Here is a 23948-nt window from a genome sequence, read left to right as displayed (position 1 = left end):
GGGACTGTCCAAACGGAGATCTGTGTTCATGCCTGCCCCTGCAAGGCCGGCCTCACCCCTGCTTGAGTGGACAATGTGTCTCACCCCACCCTAACCCCAGCCAGCTGGGGTCTGGGCCTGGGCCTGGCCGGCTCCTCAGGCAGTTAAGTCCCCCTGGTTGTCTAATTTAATCACAGCTGTGTGCGCGGTGACTCTATAAATAATTTTTAGTGCGACATAACCATTATTTCACTAATTGCTTCACACGCACCCCTGGCCTGTGAGATAAATTAAAGTCTGCTGAGTCAGCACCTCTGGCCCCGGCCGCTCTGCAGCTTGGGAAGCGCAGTCCAGCCACAGCGTGGTTTCCACTCCAGACTCCGTGGTGTGGCCGACCCAGCACCCTGAGAGAGCCCACCGTGGCACAGAAGGGTTGGGGGTGACCGGAGTCAAGGAGGAACGATGGGAAGGAGCTCATGAGGGTTGCTATGGGCAGTGGGATGGGTTGTGTCCTGCACAGGGTCAGTGAACCACATGGAGGCTGAAATTCAGCTCCCGCTGTGCCTTACCCAGGGATGGCCTGGGGCTTGGGGGGCTGCAGCTTCCCCGCACCTGCCTGAAGGGGCCAGAAGGGTAACCTTGGGCCAGTCACCTCCCCCGGAGTTTCAACAGCAAGAAATGCTTATCCCCTCTGGGGCTGGGCCTCTTGCCCAAGCCACCCTGGCTCCCAGAGGTGGGTGCTGTCCACTGTTTCAGCATCTTTCAGAGTTACTGGGTGAGCGGGGGGCGGGGGGCGGGGGGTGCGGGATTGAGAAAGGACTCGCGGGGGCAAGAATGTGTGGGGAGCTGTGGGTCACATGCCGGGCTCTCTGCAGGGCTTCCTAGAGGGATGGAGGGGCAGAAGAGAGGACGTCTTTTACCTGGATGCATTTGGCTGGCTGGGGGACCCTTTAGGGCTCTTCTTGTTCATGAAACATACAGGCTGGGATCCTATAGCTCACAGTGAGTGGGGTTATCCCCATGAACAGAGTTCTTCTGAGCCTTGCCTGCTCTGGGACAACACCAGCCGATGGCCATCTCTGTGCCCGGGTTCTGTCTGAGCTTGGGGCATTTCCTGCCAGATCCGTGCCCAAATACAGCCTTTCTTCTGGTTGGTGTAGTGCTGGGAATCTCTCAGTGACTTGATCCCACCAGATCTGGGCTTTAAAAAATTTTTTTAAAAACACATTGTAGTGAACTATCCATACCATCTGCTACCTTAATACTAAACCTCTAAATATATGCACATAGATCTAGTTCCCCATCATCACAAATAAATAGATTTACATATGCACATGCCTGTATTTAGACCTCTATAAATGCCCTTTGCCTCCTAGTTCTTTCCTCTATTGCCTTTTACTTTCCTCTTGTCCCAGTATCATATTCAGCCTTCATTTGGGTTTCAGTAATTCCTCTCGGTTACATTACCCTTGGTCAAGCCCTACCAGGCCTTCTACACTCTCCTCGCCATTTCCTCTATTTCTTTTTACTTTCCTCTTGTCCCACTATCATGTTCAGCCTTCATTTGGGTTTCAGTAATTCCTCTCAGTTACATTACCCTTTGTCACGCCCTACCAGGCCTTCTACACCCTCCTCAACACCGATTTACATCACTGTTGTTCCATTGTCCCTGGGTTTGTTAACACCACTACTTTTCCCCCCACCTCCCCTCCCCCTCTCCCATGTCTCCCCAGAACTGTCAGTCTTGTTGTTTTCTCCTCCAGATTGTTCATCCAGCCTATCTTATTTAGACAGACCTGTGGAGATAATGACATGCACAAAAACAAGACAGAGCAAAACCAAGCAACAAAATAAAACAAAATAACAATGACAACAAAACAAAACACAAGAGAAAGAAAAGCTGGTACTTAGTTCAAGGACTGTTTGTTGGCCTTTAGGAGTGTTTTCCAGTTGAGTATGTGGGGGTACCAAGCCCTGGCCCTAAAGTCTATTTGTGGTATTCTCTTGGGGCTTCGTTGCTCTGTTCCCTTGCTGTTCTGTTGCACACCCTTAGGTGTGGTGGAATCAGATCAGGTGGAATTCCCACACTGTGTCTCCAGTGTTGTCCCCTGTAGGGCAATGGGTCAGTGAGGGATGTCGTGTCTCATAGTGGGGCCAGCCATGTGGTCTTCTCCGTGGATTGGCTGCTCTGAGCGGGAATATCGTTGTCAAGGCTTTGTAGGCCAGGATGTGTTTTACTCTCTCTTTCTCCCTCTTCATTTGCTCCTGTGTGCTCTGATCAGACATGGCCCTCTCAGGGAGCTGCAGATTCAGTGCCATCCTCTAGAACAAATTCTTCTGGGCGGAGGGGCAGGTATCCACATAGGCCAGCCCCTCAGACCTCTCCACTGGTTCCCTGCTCCACGCCGGCATGTTGCATTCACATCTTGGAGCACTGGGTTGAAATCTGGTCCCTCTTTCCCTGTGGAATTATCTTTGTCTCAGGAAATTGAACCTTTTGAAAAAATGGAATTTTTGTATTACAAATGAAAAATTCCATTATCTAAATATGTGCGACTACATCAATTTTGCCAAGTTAATAAATTGTCAAAAGACAAATGTTACAAATATTGTTCACTCAACTGCCTTTTTTGTTTTATAGACTTGTATCTCAACAGAAAATAATAATAAATATAGTGTATGTGTATGTTTGGTAGGTCTGGCATTTATATGTGCTAGGAGCTTTTTCAAAAGCTGATACAAGAACAAAAATGAGTCCGATGCCAACTCATAGTTCCAGTAGAGGCTCCTGAGAATGTAGTTCTTCACAGGAAACCCATCTCTCTCCCTCTGAGTGGCTGCTGGTTTCGTACTGCTGACCTTGTGGATCGCAGCCCAACGCATAACCCTGAAGTCACGAGGGCTCCCTAACGAGGAGCAAGAGGGAGCATTTCTTCAATGTATCCACTCTCCTGACTGGCAGATTTTAGACTGTGTAGAATGTGGATGTGGTATCGATTTCCTCTATTTTGATGGAGAATGCATTGTACTGCACTGAGCTGCAATAAAATTTGAAAAGTTAATTTCTATGTGTTTGGCACACAAAAATTAATCAACTAAATTAAACATCTAATATTGTTCTTTTAGGATTGGGTAATTTCTCTTATGCCAAACACACACAAACATTCAACTTCCCTCATTGTAGTTCTGCGCCATTGTAACTGCTGGCGACTGTTCAAGGGCAGGTCTGAAAGCTGAGAGGGTTTTGTTTATTTGTTGTTTTCCGTGACAATGATGAAAGAAGATTTAAGGATAATCATAACAGATAGAAGGTTCTCAAGCTCTTTTCAGAGAAATGATTATGAATTCCGTCAGGGTTTATAGAACAGATCATCAGTTTGACATTCCACAGTGCATGCACATTTGTTTTATCTTACCAATTGTAGTCCATCAATGTACCACCCCGCTTCTCTCCTGATTTCTGTTTTTTATTTCTCTTTCTTCACTCACCTCTTTGAACTTTCAGTAAACGCTGCCCTTTTGATCTTAAATCATTTATCTTTTTCTTAAGGCGTGCCTTCCTCACAGTTGTTGTTGTTCCCTTTATAGATTTCTCTTTTGTTTGCCTAAAATTTGAGACAAGAAAGGAGTTCTGTTCTGGACCTGAAAGTTGACCAAGGGCCATAGTCTGGAGTTCGCCCAGTCTCTACCTCAGTGGTTCTCCACATTCCTAATGCCACGGCCCTTTCATATAGGTCCTCAGGTTGTGGTGACCCCCAACCCTAAAAATATTTTCGTTGCTACTTTATAACTGTCATTTTGCTACTGTTATGAATCTGGCGACCCCTGTGAAAGCGTCGTTTGACTCCCCAAAGGGGTTGCTACCCACAGGTTGAGAACCACTGCTCTATCTGATCAGTAAGCTTGGTCTCCATTACGATTTTTTTTGGGGGGTTCCATGTTTTTCTTCTACTCTACCAAGACCTTCTGACATGATCTCTTTCAGAGCAGTAGCTAGTGGGAGCCATGCACTCTCTAGTTTTGGGGTTGTGGAGATGGACGAGTGTGTGATTCATTAGCTCATTAAGGTAAGGGTCTTTCAGCTTTCATCACTCTTTTCCCTCCACATGGGGAGAGATCAATAGTTGCAGCTTAGCTAGCCACTCATGAACTTTAAGACGCCAGTCCTACTCACCAAACTAGATGTAGAATATTATCTTTATGACCTCTGCTATACCAGTTGACCTTAGTGTCCCCGGAGACTATGGTACTGAGCCCCACAACTCATTCCTTCAAATTGTTTCATGTCTTAGTTTTCATAATTTTTCCCCTGTATGGTCCACTAAAAAGATAAATACACATATAAAAATGGGTGTTCTCCCAGTGTCCCTCCTATATCTGGTCAGCTGACTTGTCTACCTATGGATCCACTCACAGATCACCAGTATTGCATGATTGCGTACGCACCTCAGTGTCCTGTACTCTGTACCTCTTGCAAAGCCCCTTCTCTTCTCCTTTCTTCACCATTCTTTGCCAACCTCTTGTATGGTCTACTGCCTTCCCTTTCACCCAAATTAACACTTGTCTGTCCTCTAACCACCGATTTCCCAACTCTACCCCTCTCATCCTGGGCAACCATCAGAGAATGCTTCTTTTCATCTGACTTTTACAATAGTGATTTCACATATTACTTGCCCTTTTGTGATTGACTAATTTCACCCAACATACTGTCCCCTAGGCTCATCCAGGTTACTGGCCTTTTGCTATAAATATTCTAACCTGAATTTAATTTCCTTGTTATATACAGATTTTTCAAAAGGAAAAAAGCATATTATTGTTAGGAACAATGAATTTACTAGCAATATACTCTATCATCTGTCTACATTCCCACTTTATTCTCTTGAGAGGTAAATAAAATAAATTAAAATATGTTTGTATTGCATTGATGGCATAATTGGTGTTAGGTGCTGCCCTGTCTGTTTTGATTCATAGCAACCCTTTTTACCACAGAATGAAACACTGCCTGTTGCCTTCACACTTATTGTTATGTTTGAGTTCTTTGATTATTATTTTCTATCAATCCTTAGGAAACATAGTAACATATTTCACTAAACATTTTAAGCAATCTATTCTTTTAGATTTATTCCTTAATCTGTCACATTGTTTTAAATACGTGTACATACAAAGCTAGCGCTAGCAATAGCAATCTCTGGCAAGTAGTTCCAAGAAGTTGTAAGCCAGAGTGATGGGCAAGCCTCATCATGGAGTGTTTAGACTAGATTCTTGACTAGATTCTGTACTATTTGCTGCCCAACTGAAAGTCTAATCTCTGTGTTTTGGTGTTATTAAGAATTTATTTCCTTTTTAAATTTTATTTGTGATGTTTTAGTGTTTGTTTTTTTAAAGATGTTTTTGTTTTTAATTAATAGAATATATTTTATAAACAGTTACAAGTCAAAACTAATTCACTGCTACTGAGTCATAACTACCCTAACAGACAGGTGTACATTTAACTATTTGGCAGCAAGTTTGAGATATACAGACGAAATTATATCTTGTTGGGATTTAATTAAATTTTTCTAAGTGAGAAAAATGGTGACAGAATAGATGAAACAAACTTAGCCATGATTTGATCATTGCTGAAGCTGGAAGATTAAATAAGATTTATTATGGTTTTATGAAATTTTTTAATACAAGAGAACTTTAAAAAGTTGGTGGGAAAAAATCAATTATCATTTCATTGTATTTTTCCTTGAGCTTTTGGAAGCTCCTTTGTATGTTTAGGAAATTTTTCATAATAATTTTCCCTTCAAATCTGTTTGTTTCTCATGACTAGACAATAATGGCTGTATCCTGTAGTCTCATTAACAGTGAGGAAGGTATCTGAGCTCGTCAGTAACTGGTTTTGTGAGACAAACTAAAGAATGTGAGAAATGAAGAAATAGTATGTATAATATGTATTGTCCCAAATAAAGTAGAAAATGGGCTTCAACATGGTTTAATTTTTTGGTTACAGAAACCTGTGGAAAGTAGAAATACTGCATATCTTTTAAACCATTCTTATGGACTGTGCTAGCTAGGTATGATGTGAAACTTTTCATAATAATTGTGTGATATAAACACGCTTTATAAAAGAAAAATTAAATTTGTAATTTAGAAATAAAGCAAATTTCAAAATATCTAACATATCCCTATATTTTCAAAGTATAATAAGAGGAATCCTTATCATCCCTGACACTCTTTAGAGAAACTCCAAGGTCAAAATTATGTTCTTAGTGATGTTCTGTGTTCTTAGTAATGCCCAGATGACATTTGGCCTATTCATTCCCATTCTCTCCATCCTTCCGAGGCTGCATGAGGTTGATGTCACAACACGGTGCCGAAAGAGCAGATAGGAGAATTAAGCTATTCTTACGAAGCCTCACATTAAGTGTATTTGGAAAATATTAGAAATACCACTCCTTTCTGTGCTGCTTTTGTTTTATAAAATAATATTTTTGAATATAAGTAGCTGAATTTTTAATATAAGTAATTTCCAAATTACAAATTTTCTTTTTCTTTTCTTTCATAAAGTGTGTTTATTTCACACAATTGTTGTCATTTAATAGGGTTATTGTATGTCAATGCATTAACAATATATCAACTACTTCTGAATCCAAGAGTTTGTTTACTTAAAAAGATTTAATTATAAAGATAAATAAATAAAGAAAGAAATCTTTAAGAAGGCTTTTTGCCCTATGAAAAGTCTATAAATATATTTTTTGAAAATAACATATAGTTTACATTGTGTATAGATTTTAATTTTTAGTTATTAATACTGACTCATTGAACACCACCGTATGACTTGTATTAGCTTGGGTGCTAAGTTTGTATATTGAATGCCTTTCAGAGCCTGATTTTTAACTTACTTATAACCTAATAGGAGGAAATAAAATGTGTACAATCAGTACCAGTATATGTTAGTAGAAACTAATACCAAAGCCAATTAATTTATAACATTTTATTGTATATACCATATATTACATAAATGTATAAGTAGCATTACTTACAATTTTGTGATGTAGGTATAGAGAAATATATGCATATCATCTAATATAAAATGATTAATAAGTTTTTAGCAAATGAAATATTTGGTTTATACACTTTAAGCATTAGAGATGTAGCTATAGGTATTTATTAGCAACTGTACAATGATTTTGAAAATATATGTTTAGCCTAGTACAAAGTAGTTACATGGAGAATAAATAAACTTTATCATTTGTTAAAATGTTGAAAATAAGTTTGTTCATTATTAAAATGTGATCAGTTTTATGAATCTCACATTATTGCAATCGCACCTATCACCAAGGGATATACTTATAAGTGTTTGCCAACATCGAGCAACCCTGTAGGGCAGGGTAGAAGTGCCCCTGTGAGTTTCTAAGATTGTGACTCTTTACAGGATTAGAAAACCCAGCCTTTCCCCTATGTACTTACAATACACTCAATAAATATTATTTTTCTTTAGAATGGAATGTTCAGGGGGAAAAATGAAGATAATAATGTACTACTCACGAAATGAGGAGCTTTCTTTTTATTTAGAACTTCATTTTATATGGCTCCAGAACCACAGCTGTTTGAAACAAGCCAAAGAATTTCTGATTTTAAGTCATTTGCTTATGTATAGTTTCATAACGTACTGGTTGCATCTGCAAGGCCTGAACGACTGATTAGCAAGTGTAAGTGGTGAAGACCATGAAAAGCGTTATTAAATTCAAAGGATTAAAATGTCTTCTCTGGAAATCATGGTTCATTTTCTACCCTCATTAGTCCAGCATCTCTGTAGGCTTTTAGCACGAGGGTCCAATTATAACAACTCTCACTGTATCTGAGTTGGTAATAATACCAAATGTGAGTAGCTTTTTTTTCCATTTCGTCAGCTTTATTGTGATATCATATACATGAAATAAAATATTAGAAGTGTACAAATAAATTATGAAATTGTACGTCTGCCTCCACAATCTTGTTTTAGAACATTTTTATCATCTCAAAGAGTTCTCTTAAGTCTGCTAGCAGTCAATTTCCACTTTTGTTCTATGAGCTCCCTCCTCTTCTTCCAATAATTGCCACTTCAATTTATGTATTTTTTTAGTTTGCTATTCCTTGACATTCCATTTAAATACTGTCTGGTTTTGTTCACTTAGCCAAGGTTTTAGAAGTTCATCTTTTTTACATTATAAACCTGCCATTTGTTCCATTTTATTGCTGAAGAGTATTCTTTTGTTTGCATGTTCTACCTTTTGTTTGCCCACTGAATGTGCTCAACCAGTTGAACATTCACATAGAAGGTTTTAGGTGAACATACGTTACTTAGGTTGAGACATTCCTGGGAGTGAATTTATGGGTTGTGTGTTAGTATCTATTTTTGAATATTTTAAAAATATGGCTGTACTGTTATACATTAAACCATAACCTTACATATGCAACTTTTTAATTTAATTATTACTTTGAACATTTTTTTAAATCATTTTATTGGGAACACATACAACTCTTATCACAATCCATACTTTAAACATTTTTTACACAATATTTCTTCTTCAGCAATTTATCAAATTATTTTGGTTGGATAATCTTCTGTACTTTTACGTGGTTAAAATATTATGTATGCAATAAAACAGAAATATGAAATTTTCTTTGAAGGAAAATATGTAGAATGAATTATTTATAATTATTACACTATATGTTTGGTTTTATTCTGACAAACATTTTTAATATATTCTCTTTTATCCCCCACCTTGAATTACTGACCAGATAATATAACAATACTAATAAATAGAGAAGAGTGAATAAAAGCAGAAACCCTGTGATGAATAAAGTCCATATGTATTATCAATATTTCATAACTAAGATTTTGCCAAAAAATGTGACATTCCCTGGATTCTAAGAAAACTGGTGACTCAGTAAAATAATGCAGGTACATCCACTAATTCCACTAAACAATACTTTCCTTTCTTTCCCTTCTTTAATATTCATGGGAAGGACTTTTTGGTGCTATTGTTGTTTCTAAAATCTTTAAGCAATGCAGGAGGCTTTGAAAACATGTAGACATACATGCAAAGTCCCGCTGCTGTGTGAAGGATCATTTGCTAACTATGTATGTATGTAGGAATGTAAATTTCCTCTTCCAATGAAACCCACCCAGAATCTATTGCATGCTTTTTCAGATTGCAGACATTTGAAATCCTCTCCGGCTAGTAAAAGACTATAGAAACTTTAACCATTTAAAGCTGTCATATATGGAGTAGATATGGGAAAAGCCTATAGCAGGAACCTTACTTCCAAGAATTAGCAAGATATTAGAAGGATAAAAAAGATTGTATTTCAAAATATCGGCGTTAATCCATATGGTTTAGATAAGTTATGATTATACCCACATAGTAGGTATCCAACATCATTTAACTGAATATTTTATATGAAAACTTTTTAATTTTCATACTAGGCCAACTCTGACAACAGAAAGGGTTAAAAAGACGTTTCCATATCTTTTGCTTCTTGTCGAAGATCAGTAGCAAGTGTAACTGTGCCCTTAATAACATGCATGCCTCATGCTAGCATTTGGAGACGTCATGGAACTGAACAGGCCCTACACAGAGAGTCATGACAACTAAGTTCCTATCTCTCTATGGACAATTAATTTTGTTCTTTTGTTCTTAGTATGAAAGTTCATTTATGTATGATATTTTTTCATTGTAAAACTCAGAATACTTTAGAGGTAAATTGAACATAAAATTATGGAAATAAAATAAAGTTTGAAATGATCCCCTTCTGAAATCATAATTTCTTCATGGTATATTGTGGTAAAAACTTGTATTCATTTCCTCAGTAGCAAAGTAAATATTTATTGTCAGGGCTAGTTCTACAAAGACATTACCACTTCTGACATATGTCACTATATATCTTGCTTTTATATTGTGGTCCTGCTTAGGAAGTGACATTATAGGACTTGCTTCCAACTGGGGAGAGTTGACTACATTTTTATATGCACTCATTAAAATGAAATTAATGGGTGAAAATTTTGTTGTTGTTTTAATCATTTCATTGGGGGCTTATACAACTCTTATCACACTCCATCCATCCATCCATTGTTTCAAGCACATTTGTACATTAGTTGCCATCATCACTTTCACAACATTTTCTTTCTACTAGAGCCCTTGGTATCAGCCTCTCATTTTTCCCTTCCCTCCCCCACTCTCCCTCCCTCATGAATCATTGATAATTCTTTTTTTTTTTCATGTCTTACACTGACTTTTGTTTCCCTTTACCCACTTTTCTGTTGTCCATCCCTCTGGGAGGGGGTTATAGGAAGATTATTGTGATCGGCTCCCTGTTTCTCCCCCCACCTTCCCCTTACCCTCCTGGCATGGCTACTTTTAATATTGGTCCTGAGGGGCTTATGTCCTGGATTCCCTGTGTTTCCAGCTCTTATCTATAACCATCCACATGCTCTGGTCTAGCCAGATTTATAAGTTAGAATTGGGGTCATGACAGTGGGCAGGAGGAAGCATTGAGGAACTAGAGGAATGTTGTATGTTTTATCGGTGCTATACTGCACCCTGACTGGCTTTTCTTCTCGCCTTGACCCTTCTTTAATGGGATGTCCAATTGCCTACAGATGGGCTTTGGGTCTCCATCCACTCCTCCACTCCTCATTCACAATGATATGATCTTTGCTCTGGGTCTTTGATGCCTGATATCTGATTCTATCGATACCTCGTGATCACACAGGCTGGTGTGCTTCCTCCATGTGGGCTTTGTTGCTTCTCAGCTAGATGGCCTTTTTTTTTTTTATCGTCAAGCCTTTAAGACCCCAGGCGCTGTATCTTTTGATAGCTGGACACCATCAGCTTTCTTCACCACATTTGCTTAAGCACCCACTTTGTCTTCAGCGATTGTGTTGTGAAGGTGAGTATCAAGGAATGCCAGGTTCAATCTGGCATTCCGTGAACAATTGATTCTATGGGATAAAAGTGAAGACATTAAGCATACTTACAGAGATGAGATTAAATGATAATATTAGTGATATGAAAAATCTATGAGAATAAGTTATGAAGAATTAGGCATGGTAAAAGCACCTTCGATTAATGCACTAGGATTATATTGGTCTTCTAGAAAATAGTCTTACAATTAGAGTGATAATGGGAAGAATATAGGAAGGATAGTAAAATGGGAATCAAGAAAAAAAAAGGAGTGATCCTAATCTCAGTTTTCTGCATGCTGGACCACCTATTGAATGCCCTAGTGTTTTCTTACTTTGGTTTCTTTATCCTAAAAATAGTAGAGATAGTACATAACTCAAAAAAATTAGATAAAAAAAATCTAAACGTACTGGCATTGGTCAAATTCCAACTCATATACACAAAAGCAATAGAACAGTGTTGGGCACATAAAACAGACTCTAGATGTTTATTACTTTCTTTTCTTTCTAAACTATTCAGATAATTCTGAATAGTTTGAAGAAAATAAAATCATACACCTTGAAAATATAAAAATCAATAATCCAAAACAATGAAAAGTTAGCATTACAATAAGATAAAAATACATATATATATTTGTTCAATGAATAGTTAATTAAATTAATATTTGTTTCAATAAAATTAAAAATTAAAAGTTTATTTTTGTTTAAAGTATAATTTCAGAAGAATGTTGAAATAATTGTAGCCCTATCATCTAACATCATATGATATAACTTTTACACTTTTCCTTCAGTCATTGTTTTTAAATATTAATAAAAATAAAAATAATTGTGACACATCATATGTACTATGTGATATATGTGGAAAGTCTAAGCTTACCATAGTTCACTGGTGACAAGTTCAGCCTGCAGTGCAAAAATAATCTGGACACCTGAGGTTTATTTATATCTTAAAACTGATTCAGCGATTTATAGTATTTCTTAATAGCCCCCAAATGTAATAATTATTATAGTAACTATCATGCTACAGTCCTATATGCACTTAGTTCTTTGTGGATTTTCATAATGATAAATATAAATATTAATTCCATTATCTGTACATTAAATATAGTTTGTATTTTTATTGTAGTGCTGTAATTCATATAAAATTCCATCTTTATAATCTGTTTAACAAAGATATAGTATACAGAGTGACTAAAATAGGGTTGATGTCAGGCAAAATAGTAACATCTAGGAAACAAGCTGGGTTGATTTGGCTGAGTGGTGTCCATGCCCCCGGCTGTGGTGGTGCTCCTACAGCCAACATCTCTGCCCACAGAGGCCAGTCATCTGATTTCTGTGTATACCATCAAGTCCATGTGTATAATCCCCTTTTGTTGAAAAAAAGATATTTGCTACTAGGAAGTCATTGATGTTGCAAAATTCTATCATTCCATCTCCAGCTTTGTTTCATCACCAAGACCATATTTTCCAACTACTATTCTCCCCGCTTTGTTTCCAGCTTTGCATTCTAATTGCCCATAAATAACAATTGCAGCTTGTTTGCATGTTTAATCCATTTTAGACTGCTGACATTGGTAGAATTCTTCAATTTCTTCATCACTGGCATTGGTGGTTGGTGTATAAATTTGAATAATCGTTGCATCGAATGAATTTCCTTGTATTGGATAAGCATGATCCTATCACTGACATCACTGGATGCCATGCCATTCTTGATTGTGTCATTCCCGGCATCGTGAACCATATGTTTTCTGGTTCAAAATGGCCAATACCGGCCCATTTCAGTTCACTAATGGCTAGGGTATGAATCTTTATGCATTCCTTTTTGAGAGGTAATCAAAGGCATGAGAACAAAGAAAGAAAGAAAAAGTTAAGAGGCTGTAACAGCTCTTTATTAGAAAAGAAGCTCCCGGACGAGGTTCCGTGGTCTAGCAAATAGCCCAAGGAAGTTGCTCCCAGTGAGGAGAGTGGTGGGTTTTTAAAGGAGGGGCCGAGGAGGGTCCTTTTGGGAAGGGGTAGGGGCTGCAGCTGCTGGGGGTTTTCCGCTGCTGTCATGTTTCTTCCTGAGTCCAATTGTTCAGCCATTGCAGGTGGGAAGGAAAGATGGTTGTTCTTAGAGCCTGTTCCGAGAATTGTCCGTCAGCTTTTTTTCCTGGTACGTGCAGGGAGAGGGGTTGAGGCCCTGACAGCCTGTCCCTGACCTGACACGTTTCATTTTTACAAATTTAAAATGTCATAGATTCGTTCTTCACACATTCCAAGTTTCAATTATGAATTGATGTTTGCTGCTGTTTCTTATTTTTAAGTTGTGCAAATGAAGGTCCACAGACTGCTTCCACGGAATGTTCTCTATCCACATTATTGCAGTTGCCTCCATTTTGAGAGGGCAGCTCTTCCTCAGTCATACTTTGAGTGCCTTTCAACCCAAAGATCTCATCTTCTGGAACTAACTTTAACAAGGTTCTACCTTTATTCTTCAGGCTTCCAGTAACTTACAATATTTTGATGCTATCTTTAAAGTTTTCAGTGGTTGAATTGGACAGATAGGCATAAGAGGCATAATTGTGTTGGCAGGAGGGAGTTAATGGAACTTAAGAACTTAATGTCCCCAGTTCCTAATTGCCTGTTTGTATGTCCCCAAGTCTCAGGATCTCATTTCTGCCCAATGTTCTTACTCAACTTCAAACATCACTTGAGATTTAAATTATCATAATTAAATTATCATAATTAAGCCACTCTTGTAGTAAAACCCTGGGTTTTGTTTTGAGCACTATTGGCTCTGTTATTACAACAAATCTGGCTTTCTTTCAGGGAATAAATGGCATCCTTCCGTATTCAACCCAGTGTTTGAGCTGTGCTTCAGAATCTCTGAGTTCATCTCTTTCTCTTACTGCTCTGCAAGTGAAGCTACTTGAAGCTAATCAGCAAATTAACTTCTCTACATTTCTCACTCTGACAAAATTGTAAAACTGTACCAAATATATGATCACTAAGAGTCTCACTGTTCACCAGTGCTTAATTGATTGGTGGTAACATTTTGCATATTAATAATGACATTCCATGTGAGGGTCAGCAGCTCCTTCTTTACCACTGGAGCCAGAGTCACCAGTACCTTTGAGACTAATCAGATGAGAATCAATTTTAAAATTTGATTCTTACCATTTAGTTTCCTTACTCTCAATTATAAAGTCTTAGGCTAGATTCTCTACAGAAATAAAATCAATGGAACATTGTTATTATTTGGTACTATTGGTTTCAACTCATAGTTGCCTTGTACACAACAGAACAAAATACTCAACAATTATATACTTTCATGGTCACATAGGTTGGCAGGTCTCCAGACCCAGGGTCAGGTGTCAGCTTGGAGACTTCTTCTAACTTGTGGAAATGAAGAGTCTGAGGAATCCAAGGTCAGCAGGTAAAGCAGCAGAATGATGACTCACAGGATAGAGATGCCCATGATCCCAAAATTGGCACAGACTGTGGATGCTGATGAATTCTAATAACCTGAAGTCGGAAGATGACTTCCCAGATGCAGCATCCAAAGCAAACCAGAGCCATTCTGGAGTATCCATTTATATACTGGAGGCAGGTCGCACTCCAAGGGAACACCCTTTCAACTGATTGACTGCGCCTAGAACATCTCATTATAGAAGTGATTACATAATAACGTCACAACATTGGGGAATCACTACATCATTACATAACTGTCAAATTACATTATGTAGCTCCCAACCACTGAGAATCATGCCCAACATGTTGAGACACAACCTTAACCATCACATTTAGTAATGTTTATTATCATTTTTCAACATAAAATATTACGAGATAAAAGCAGTTATAAATTGCTTAAATGTACTATTTCTCAGATTATATCAATAATAACATTTTTCATGAAATCTACATTGAATTACAGTCAGCATCATTAATAACTCTGTGTAAGCCCTTTTTTGTTCATTGATTTGAGATTTACTTGTTTGTAACTAAAGACTCCAAGTTCATTTAAATTTTACTTTCTACTCTTTTTTTTAAGCCACTAAAACCACTGTTTAGATTTGAGGGATAAGGAATCTGGTGGGAATTTTGTTTGTTTGTTTGTTTGTTTTTAAAGAAACATGCCATATATATTTACAGAGCTGATCTCAAGAAATGAAATCAACAAGATCCTATTGAACTCTCCATATTTGTGCTTCTTTTTATTTCTCCATGCCATCTATCCGCCCGCTGTGCCCTCCCATCAGCTACTCATTCCTCCCCTCCACCTATTCCCACCCCTGTCCCTGGTCCCCTCATAGATGTAGTCATCAAATTCTTTTTTTTGGGGGGGGGGGCGGGGGGGATGGAAATTCCAGAATACTTTATTTTGCTTATGCACAACTTGTAAATGAACCAAGAGGCACTCGTTTGCAAAGAGCAAGAGGATATTGAATGGTTTAAAATCAGAACACATATCAGGGTTATATCCTTTCACCGTCTTTTGTTTTTTTTTAAATCATTTTATTTGGGGCTCATACAACTCTTACCACAGTCCATACATACATCAATTGTGTAAAGCACATTTGTACATTTGTTACCTCATCATTCCCAAAACATTTGCTCTCCATGACGATACTTCTTTTTAAACAAAAAATCTATTCTGCCACTCTGGCTTTTTTTTTTTTTTAGCACATTTGTACATTCATTGCCCTCATCATTCTCAAAACATTTGCTCTCCACTTAAGCCCCTGGCATCAGCTCCTCATTTTTCCCCTCCATCCCCGCTCCCCCCTCCTTCATGAACCCTTGATAATTTATAAATTGTTATTTTGTCATATCTTGCCCTGTCTGACGTCTCCCTTCACCCACTTTTCTGTTGTCCATCCCCCAGGGAGGAGGTTATATGTAGATCCTTGTAATCAGTTCCTCCTTTCCAAGTCATCAAATTCTTTTATATTGGTGTATAGACCACATTTCTGCTTTGTTTTTCTCTATAACAGTGGTGTTTTAAAATATTTGTTTTTGTAAGATTGACAGTTTGTTGAGCATAATGTTCTCCAGGTTTGTCCAAGTCTTCTTGTGTTTAAAAGCATTGTGATCGTTTTGTATTGATGCATAATACTCCATTGTATGAATGCACCAGAGTTTATCTGTTCCCCTATGATTAGGGTTTTGGATTGTTTCTGTATTTTTACTACTATGGAAATTGCTGCAATAAACAGCAGTGTGCATATGTCTGTTCTTGTCGTATCCTTAATTTCTTTAGACTATATACACAGAGTGCTGGATCATAAGGTACTTGTATGTGCATTTGTTTAAAGAAGTGATGAACTGATTTCCAGAATGGTTGTGCAATTCTACAATCCCACTAGCAATGAAAATGCATTCCTATCTCTCTGAATCGTCTCCACCATTTATTATTCTGTTTACTGGAATTTTGCCAAAAGTGACAGTGTGAGATGATATTTCAATGTTGTTTTAATTTGTATTTCTCTTATTATTGCTAATGATAGCAAATGTTTCTTCATATGGTTGTTGGCTGCTTGAAGGTTTTCTTTGGTAATTTGTCGATCATGCTTTTGCCCATATTTTTACTGGATTGCTTGTACTTTTCTTGTTTAGGTGTTGCAGTTTTGTGTAGATTTTGAAAATTAGCCCTTTATCTGATGTATAATTATTGAATATCTTTTCCTCTTTCGTGGGTGTTATATTGACCATTTTGATGAAGTCTTCTGTTGAGCTTAAGCCTCATATTTTCAGTAGGTTCCAGTCTTTGTTCTCTCTTCTACAGTGAGGACATTTTTCATCATGTTTGGTAGCTTGTTTATGACTTGTATTAAGGTCCTTAAGGTTGTCCCAATTTTTTCCTTGATGGTCTTTATAAATGTGGGATTTATGTTTAGGTCTTTGATCCCTCGTCGGTTCATCTTTGTGTAGTTTAAGATAAGGTCCAGGAATGAAAGGCCGCCTACTTTATTTTTATTTTTTAATTGTGTTTTATTTATCCTGTTTTGTTTCCTTTCCACATTAATAACTAATAATTAATCACTAATCCTTGTTGGTTGGTTATTCCATGTTTCAAGCATGTTGGTGGAATTTGGATTGGAATTGCATTGAATTTGTAAGATATTTTTGGTAATATTGACATTTTCACAATGTTCAGTTTGCCTATGCCGGAACACTGGAACTTGTGTAAGTTTCTTTCAGCTTCTTACAAGAGTATTTTGTGATTTTCCTTTTATAAGTTTTTTGTTTCTCTGGTAACATTTATTCCTAAATATTTCATCTTTTGTGTAGTTATTGTAAATGTTACTGCTCGTTTTATATCCTTCTTAGAATCAGCAACTTTAATTACATGAATCCAACTGATGTTGGTATGTTGACCTCAGAGCCTGCCACGCTGCCAAAATTTTCAATTAGTTTGAGCAATTGTTTAATTGAATCTTTTGGGCTTTCTTGAAATAGGATTATGTTGCTTGCAAATAAGGAGATTTTTATTTGTTCTGTGCCTATGTGGATACCTTTAATTTCTTTCTGAAGTCTTGTGGCTCTAGCTAAAATGTTCAGGACTGTATGATATAAAAGTGGTGATGAGAGGCAACCTTGTCTAGTTCCCATTCAAAGAGGATATGATTTCTATTTCTCTCCATTAACAGAGATACAGCCTATTGGTTTTACTTATATGGCTTATATTACATTGAAATTTTTCCATTACATACCTATTATATTCACTTTTTAAAACAGGAATAGATACTGAATTTTATCAAAGACTTTTCTACATCAATTGATATCATTATATGGTTTATTTTGTTTATGTGATGAGTTGCATTGTTTTTCTAATATTAAACCATTCTTGTGCATGTGATATGAATCCCACTTGACTGTGACATATTATTTTTTTAATGTTTAGTTCAATTCTGTTCGGTAGTGTTTATTGGAGATCTGCATATACATTGATTATAGATAATGGCCTATAATTTTCAATTTTGGTGCTGTTTTTGCCTGGTTTAGGTATCAGAGTATTAGTTGCTTCAAAATGAGTTTGATCGTATATTGTCTATTTGTATGTTGTGGAATAGTTTATACAGAATCCTGGATGTGTGAAAGATTCTCCAGTGAAACCCTCTGGGCCTGGGCTTTTTAATGTTGGGATGTGTTTCTGTTTGTTTGTTTGTTTGTTTGTTTTGAATTGCTAGATCTCTTTCTTCCCACCTCATAATGTTGTTGATATTTTCTACATAACCTGTGGTACTTTAGGTAAATACTGCATTTCTAGAAATTCAAAAACATGGTGATAACAAACCATCTTTTCGGATCATATTGCTGTAAAATTAGAAATCAACTACAGCATGATCCACTCCAAAATTCAAATACATGGAAGCTGAATAATACTTTACTTCAGAACCACTGCATAATTTAAGAAATGAAAAGTACAATCAAGTTTCCTTGAAACAAGAGCGAAGGAAAATGCAACATACCCAAACCCTTGGGATACAGCAAAAGTGGTACTCTGAAGGCAATTTGTAGCACATATAAGTGAGGAAGAAAGAATTCAAGCAAACACCTTCACACATAACTACAATGATCAGAAAAAGTCCAAAAAACCCCACCATCAGATATGATGTATATCTTCATTCTATGATAACTCTATTATGAATGATAAGCACTTCTGATTTAAGGCCTTTACATAAAATATAGTAGGTTCACAAATTATATCTCTAATTATAAACTTTCATATAATGTCATAACAGTTTGGTAAACTATTTGCATGATTAAAATAAAACATTCTTTGTGAGATTCTAAAATACAGGAGAGTTTAATGTGACAAGTTAATGAACTTGTATAATGAAAATGGAATTAAAACTACAAATTTAAATGCAAAGGTACAGATTTTTTTCACTGTGTGCTCATATTTATCTTATATTCTGTTTCTTTTGAATGATTGCATATTAGTGTATTTGTCAAATACACAGAGGCCTATGCATTCAAATGCAGTTCTAAAGTTATTAAAGATAGTACATTTTCCTAATTAAAGATTGTTTCATTGAATGGCTATTTTTTTCTATAAATATTTCTAGTTTAAAAGTTTCTGAAATGTAAAATATTTCTGGTAGACTTGCCTAATTACACTATGCCTAAATGGGGTGAAATGATAACTTTTAGCTTCACTTTGAAGCACTGACATGTTTAATAGTAAATGAGTGCTCAGCTGGCACTTTATTCTGTTATAATGAGAGCTCAATAGGAAAGTCAGTGCATTGCATGGATATCTGACTGATGTACCACTGTTACCAGTATTTTTAGAAGGAATAATTGCAGAGTTAAAAGGAAATTGTAATGATAAACAAACATCAGAAGTTGATATTCAGTGATGCTACCAACATTACCATAGAGACCTATTTCCTCCTAGACTTTCACTTCCAAATTAACGTTGCTTCTTGAGTTTCCCAAAACTTTATTGGCAGTCCACTTTCTAGATCTTAGGTGGATGCTATTGTTGACAAACGTATTTTGGTCATGCAGATATATTGGATTGACAACGTATCAAAATTCTGTTACTGTTGTTGTTCTTGTGGTTGCAGGTGCCATTGAGTCATGGCAGCCCTACCTGTGTTCCTAAGGGAGGAACCGCCGCCCCACCTTGAACCATCCGTCCAGTGGTTTTTAGGTTGAGCCCAGTGTTTTGGTCACTGTGTCAGTCCATCTTGTCAAGGGTCTTCCTCTTTTTGCTGCCCCTCTGCTTTCCCAAGCTTGATGTCCTTTTCCAGGGACTGGTCTCTCCTCATAGCATGTCCAAAGCGCATGGCATGAAGTGAAGTCTTGCCATCCTTGCTTCCAAGGAGCACTCTGGCTGTCCTTCTTCTAAGACAGATTTGTTTGTTTTTTGTCAGTCCATGGTACTTTCAATATTTTGCCATAATTCAAATGCATTGATTCTTCTTTAGTCCAACTTAGCGACCCAAGCTCAGGTATGAACATGTGATACTAAAATGTCCAGATTTTAAATTCTTAGAAAAATGTATTAATTCAAATCCTATCATTGCATTCAAGCCAGAGAGCAAGCAACCACTAGCTAACAAACTAAAAATATTTTCCCAGTTATTCTAATTTTTTATCATGTTTTTCTTTTACTATTTTTTAAGTAATTCTATGTAAGTATGTGAGTCCCTTGTTATCAACAGTTTGGATACTAAGGGATTCGTGGTTTAAATCCACCTACAGGCATCTCAGAAGAAAATCCTGGTAAACTACTTCTGAGAGATAAGGGATTGAAAATTGGCTGGAGCACTAATGTACTCTGACCCACATGGGGTTAACATAAGCAAAAATCAATCCAGTATCACTTCCTTTATTTACTTATTTTTCTGTTCAGTAATTTACTGTGGTTGAAGCAGAAGTTTGTAAAAGAGATGTACACAGACCAGCAATTGATACAGATTGTTCAACGCCATTGGTTTCAATCCTCAGAGTGTCAGCTCTTGGCCGATTTCTACCTCGGGTTCCCCGGTTCCCTTTACCAATTGCCCATGCCTCTTCCAGCCCTCTTAACATCACTCTTGGTAAAGGCTGTCCTTCTGGTTTTGTAAACTTATTTCTCTAAAGAGCATATTCCTATTAAGCTTTTAAAGTCTTGAAAAAACATAGGGGGAGGTCTTTGCTGTCCTATAGGGTTGTTATATGTGGAAATGGTCTGGGGCCACACCTGACCTCCTTGGGCTACTCAAAGAAAAATCACAAGTCACTACCATCAAGTCAGTTCTCACTAGTAACAACCCTGTGGATTTGTTCCCCTAGAAATGTTCATGGCGAGCAGAAAGCTACATCTTTCTCCTGCAGTGGGGCTAGTGGGTTTGCACAGCTGACCTTACCGTCAGAAGCCCAATCTTTTGTAAACTGCCATGCCACCAGCACCTCCTGGAATGGCCAAAAAGCTTCATCTGTACTGGAAGATGTACACACAGGGTGTTTCTTAGAAGTGAGCATTGCAAGACTTTAGGCATATTTTCAGGAGGACCAATTCCTCCTGATTGGACATCAAGTCTTCATAAAGTAGAGGGTCAGTGGAACAGGAGTTAGACTGATCCAAGGGCTTCAACAGTGGGCTCACACCAAGAATGTGCGGGTGGAACATGGCAAGGCAATATGTTGTTCTGTCGCCACGGGATCACTGTGAGTCAGAACTGACCCAGAGGACCTGACAACATCAATTTTTAAAATTGCAAACTTGAATACTAATAATTTGTATTATTGATCTCAACTCAATTTGTCAGTCTCAAGATATAGTCCATTACTTAAAAACCTGCTCAGTGGAGTAGGGAGCATTTAGCAAATGTATTCCTCACTCAATTATAAATTTATTTTGCTGTGTAGTATGTGCCATGTTCATGCATGGACTTTTTTACTTAATAAATTAAGGCTGTATAGTCAATAATAATTCTTAAGTCATGACTTAGTTCATATTTTACTAATTATAATTCTATGTTGGGGTTGTTTTGCCTCAATTACAGTCATCATTTCTATCTTTCTATAAAGTAGAATGTTTCTCAGTTTTGTGGGTGAATTGTATGTTCTGGAATTTCTTAACACAAGGAACCTACTCAGCTATTTCCATAACAGTTTGTCAAAATTGGCAAAGCCTTCATATATGACTGAACATGCTATTTGAAATTAATTTGTCAATGTTTCACTAATTCCTGTTTTTCTTACCATGCTATCATGAATTCCTGTCATAATATCAACTATTATGGTTTCTAGTTCAAGATCTTTTTGGTTTCTAGTTCAAGATCCAAAGCCCAACTAAAAACTTCTTTTTGTGCATATGTTAACTTGTAATAACTGCTGTTCCTTGTTAGAGTATTATTAATCATGTGCCAATGTTTTCATACAGGAAATGGTTTAGGACTTAGAATTGTGGGTGGTAAAGAAATTCCCGGACACAGCGGAGAAATTGGAGCCTACATTGCCAAGATTCTTCCTGGGGGGATTGCAGAACAGACAGGGAAGCTTGCGGAAGGTAAGGTTAAGGTATTTCAAAGTAAATCAGAAGAATGTAGTCACATTAAAAAACATTTTAATTTAATATGCTAATTTTCTATTCCTTTACTGTCTGGGACAAGCCTGTCTCCTTAGGGTCGATGGAGAAATGGTAATATAGTAATAGAGGAAATTATGTGCACCACTGGTATTGTCTATTGCGTTGTCCTTTTCGGCAGTTTGTTAACGATGGAACTCTCTTAAAAATCACTAGCTAGTCAAGAAATTTATTTCAATTGGAGCATATTTTATTTAAGTAAACAAAAAGCGCTTTGCCTATGTGGCCATTAATGTTTCATAGTTACTAAGAAAAGCAGTAATTGAAATAAAAAACCACAGAAATGACAGATGATTCACTACAAGCTAAGGTCAGCAAAACTATGGATGGCTGTGGACCAAACACAGCCACCGCTTGCTTTGTAAACATTGTTATTTTGTTTGTTCGTTGTGATTTGGGTGGAATTTTACAGAGCAACTTCACTTTCCATCCAACAGTTTATACCCATTTGATGTGATGACCCTAACTACAACCTGTTAAAAGTACCACTCTTCCCCCTCTCCTGGGGTTCTCCATGTCCATTCCTCCTTCTTTTCTACCCCTTCCTGCCTTCTAAATATTTGGGGTGGGGGGGGTGCTACTCCTCTGATTTTGTCTGATGGTTAGCACATTTCACATGGATGTCACTGTTCCCTGCATAGCCCCGTGTGTTATTAGGTTGAAAGGTGATCTTCGAGGAAAATAATGTTATTGAAACACAGTCACACTAAGTAATAAACAAGGCTGCTTTTCCACTATAAAAGCAGAGTTGAATTAACAAAATAGACTGTATGGTGAGCAATGCCTAAAATATTTACTGTGGGGCTCTTTACAAAAGGTTTGCTAAAACCTGTGCTAAATGTTGTCTACCAATAGTCATACTCGTTATGTGACCTGAAACCCTGGGGGCACAGCAGCCTAAGTGTTAGACTGCTAACCACAAGACTAGTGATTCAAACCTACCTGCTACTTTGCTCCATGCGACAACAATGAAGTTATACATTCCTGTAAAGATTTATAGTCTTGGAAACCCAAGGAGAAGGCCTAGTTTCCTATAAGGTCACCGTGAGTCAGAGTCAAGTCCATGGCAGTAGATTAGAACTACTTTACTTTATCATAAAAGTTTTCACATAATCATGATTGTCACAGAAATTACTAGATTTACACATATACTTCATCATATTCTTTTAGTAAAATATTCCAGCTAGACTGTCATAGTCAATACACAATGCTAATTGTTTAGAAAATTCTCCAAATTCATCTAATTGTAGTTTTCACATTTTCAGTGATATTGTTTATAAAGATTATTGTTTAATCATGAAGTACTGACAGCCTCCCTTTTTAATTATTATCCTAAAATAAATACCAATTTAGTTTGTCATTTTATATTTAAATAAAATTTACCTGTTGTTCCTTAAAATGTTAATTATGATAAAATGACTTTCACCATCACTTTCTTTAATTTATTGGGAATTATCAGATTGTCTCTGATTATTTTGGCAGACAATTAGAAAAATCTCTGACTTGAGGTATGAAGTATTCTTCATAGTAGTATGCTGGAGCCAGCTCTGTCCAATCTGTGAATCTCATCCGATCTGTATTCTGTGGCATTACATTGATATGTGGGAGTATTTCCATCACAAAAGTAGGAAAATGCTACAAATTAGGTCTATTCTGATTAATTGTTTTTAGATGTTTTAGAAGCATGTTTACTAATATAACAGTCAATATATTTCCTTGGAAGCATGTTATTAAAAATGTATCAATGGTATTAATAAAACAAAATTGAGAGAGCTCGTCACACTGGGTATGTATGATTTTCCTATGACTATAATCCTGTCAAGCTCAATATCAATTTTCTTTTAGTTAGGGCCCAGGAATTGAAACCCATTTTTAAGGATGTGGGTAATCTGATCATTTTCACATAATATGTTCTAGAAGGAAGCTGAATATGATACCACAACACTAACTAACCAGGTATAGTTTGGAAAA

The 23948-nt window shown here is 37.0% G+C and overlaps 1 protein-coding gene across 1 annotated transcript in view; it reads left to right on the top strand.

Moving 5' to 3' along the window:
• PCLO (piccolo presynaptic cytomatrix protein) overlaps window positions 1-23948 on the top strand; it is a 393696-nt gene that overhangs the window by 265429 nt on the left and 104319 nt on the right. The window contains exon 11 of the mRNA XM_045288647.1: window positions 21774-21899. Within this exon, the coding sequence (XP_045144582.1) occupies window positions 21774-21899 (126 nt within the window). The remainder of the gene's footprint in view (window positions 1-21773; window positions 21900-23948) is intronic.

Source organism: Echinops telfairi, unplaced genomic scaffold (genome assembly GCF_000313985.2).
Source record: "Echinops telfairi isolate 266 unplaced genomic scaffold, ASM31398v2 ScPeMD7_23;HRSCAF=83, whole genome shotgun sequence".
NCBI lineage: Eukaryota > Metazoa > Chordata > Mammalia > Afrosoricida > Tenrecidae > Echinops > Echinops telfairi.
The sequence above is the reverse complement of the archived record's forward strand: the minus strand, read 5'-3'. Positions and strand labels throughout refer to the sequence as shown.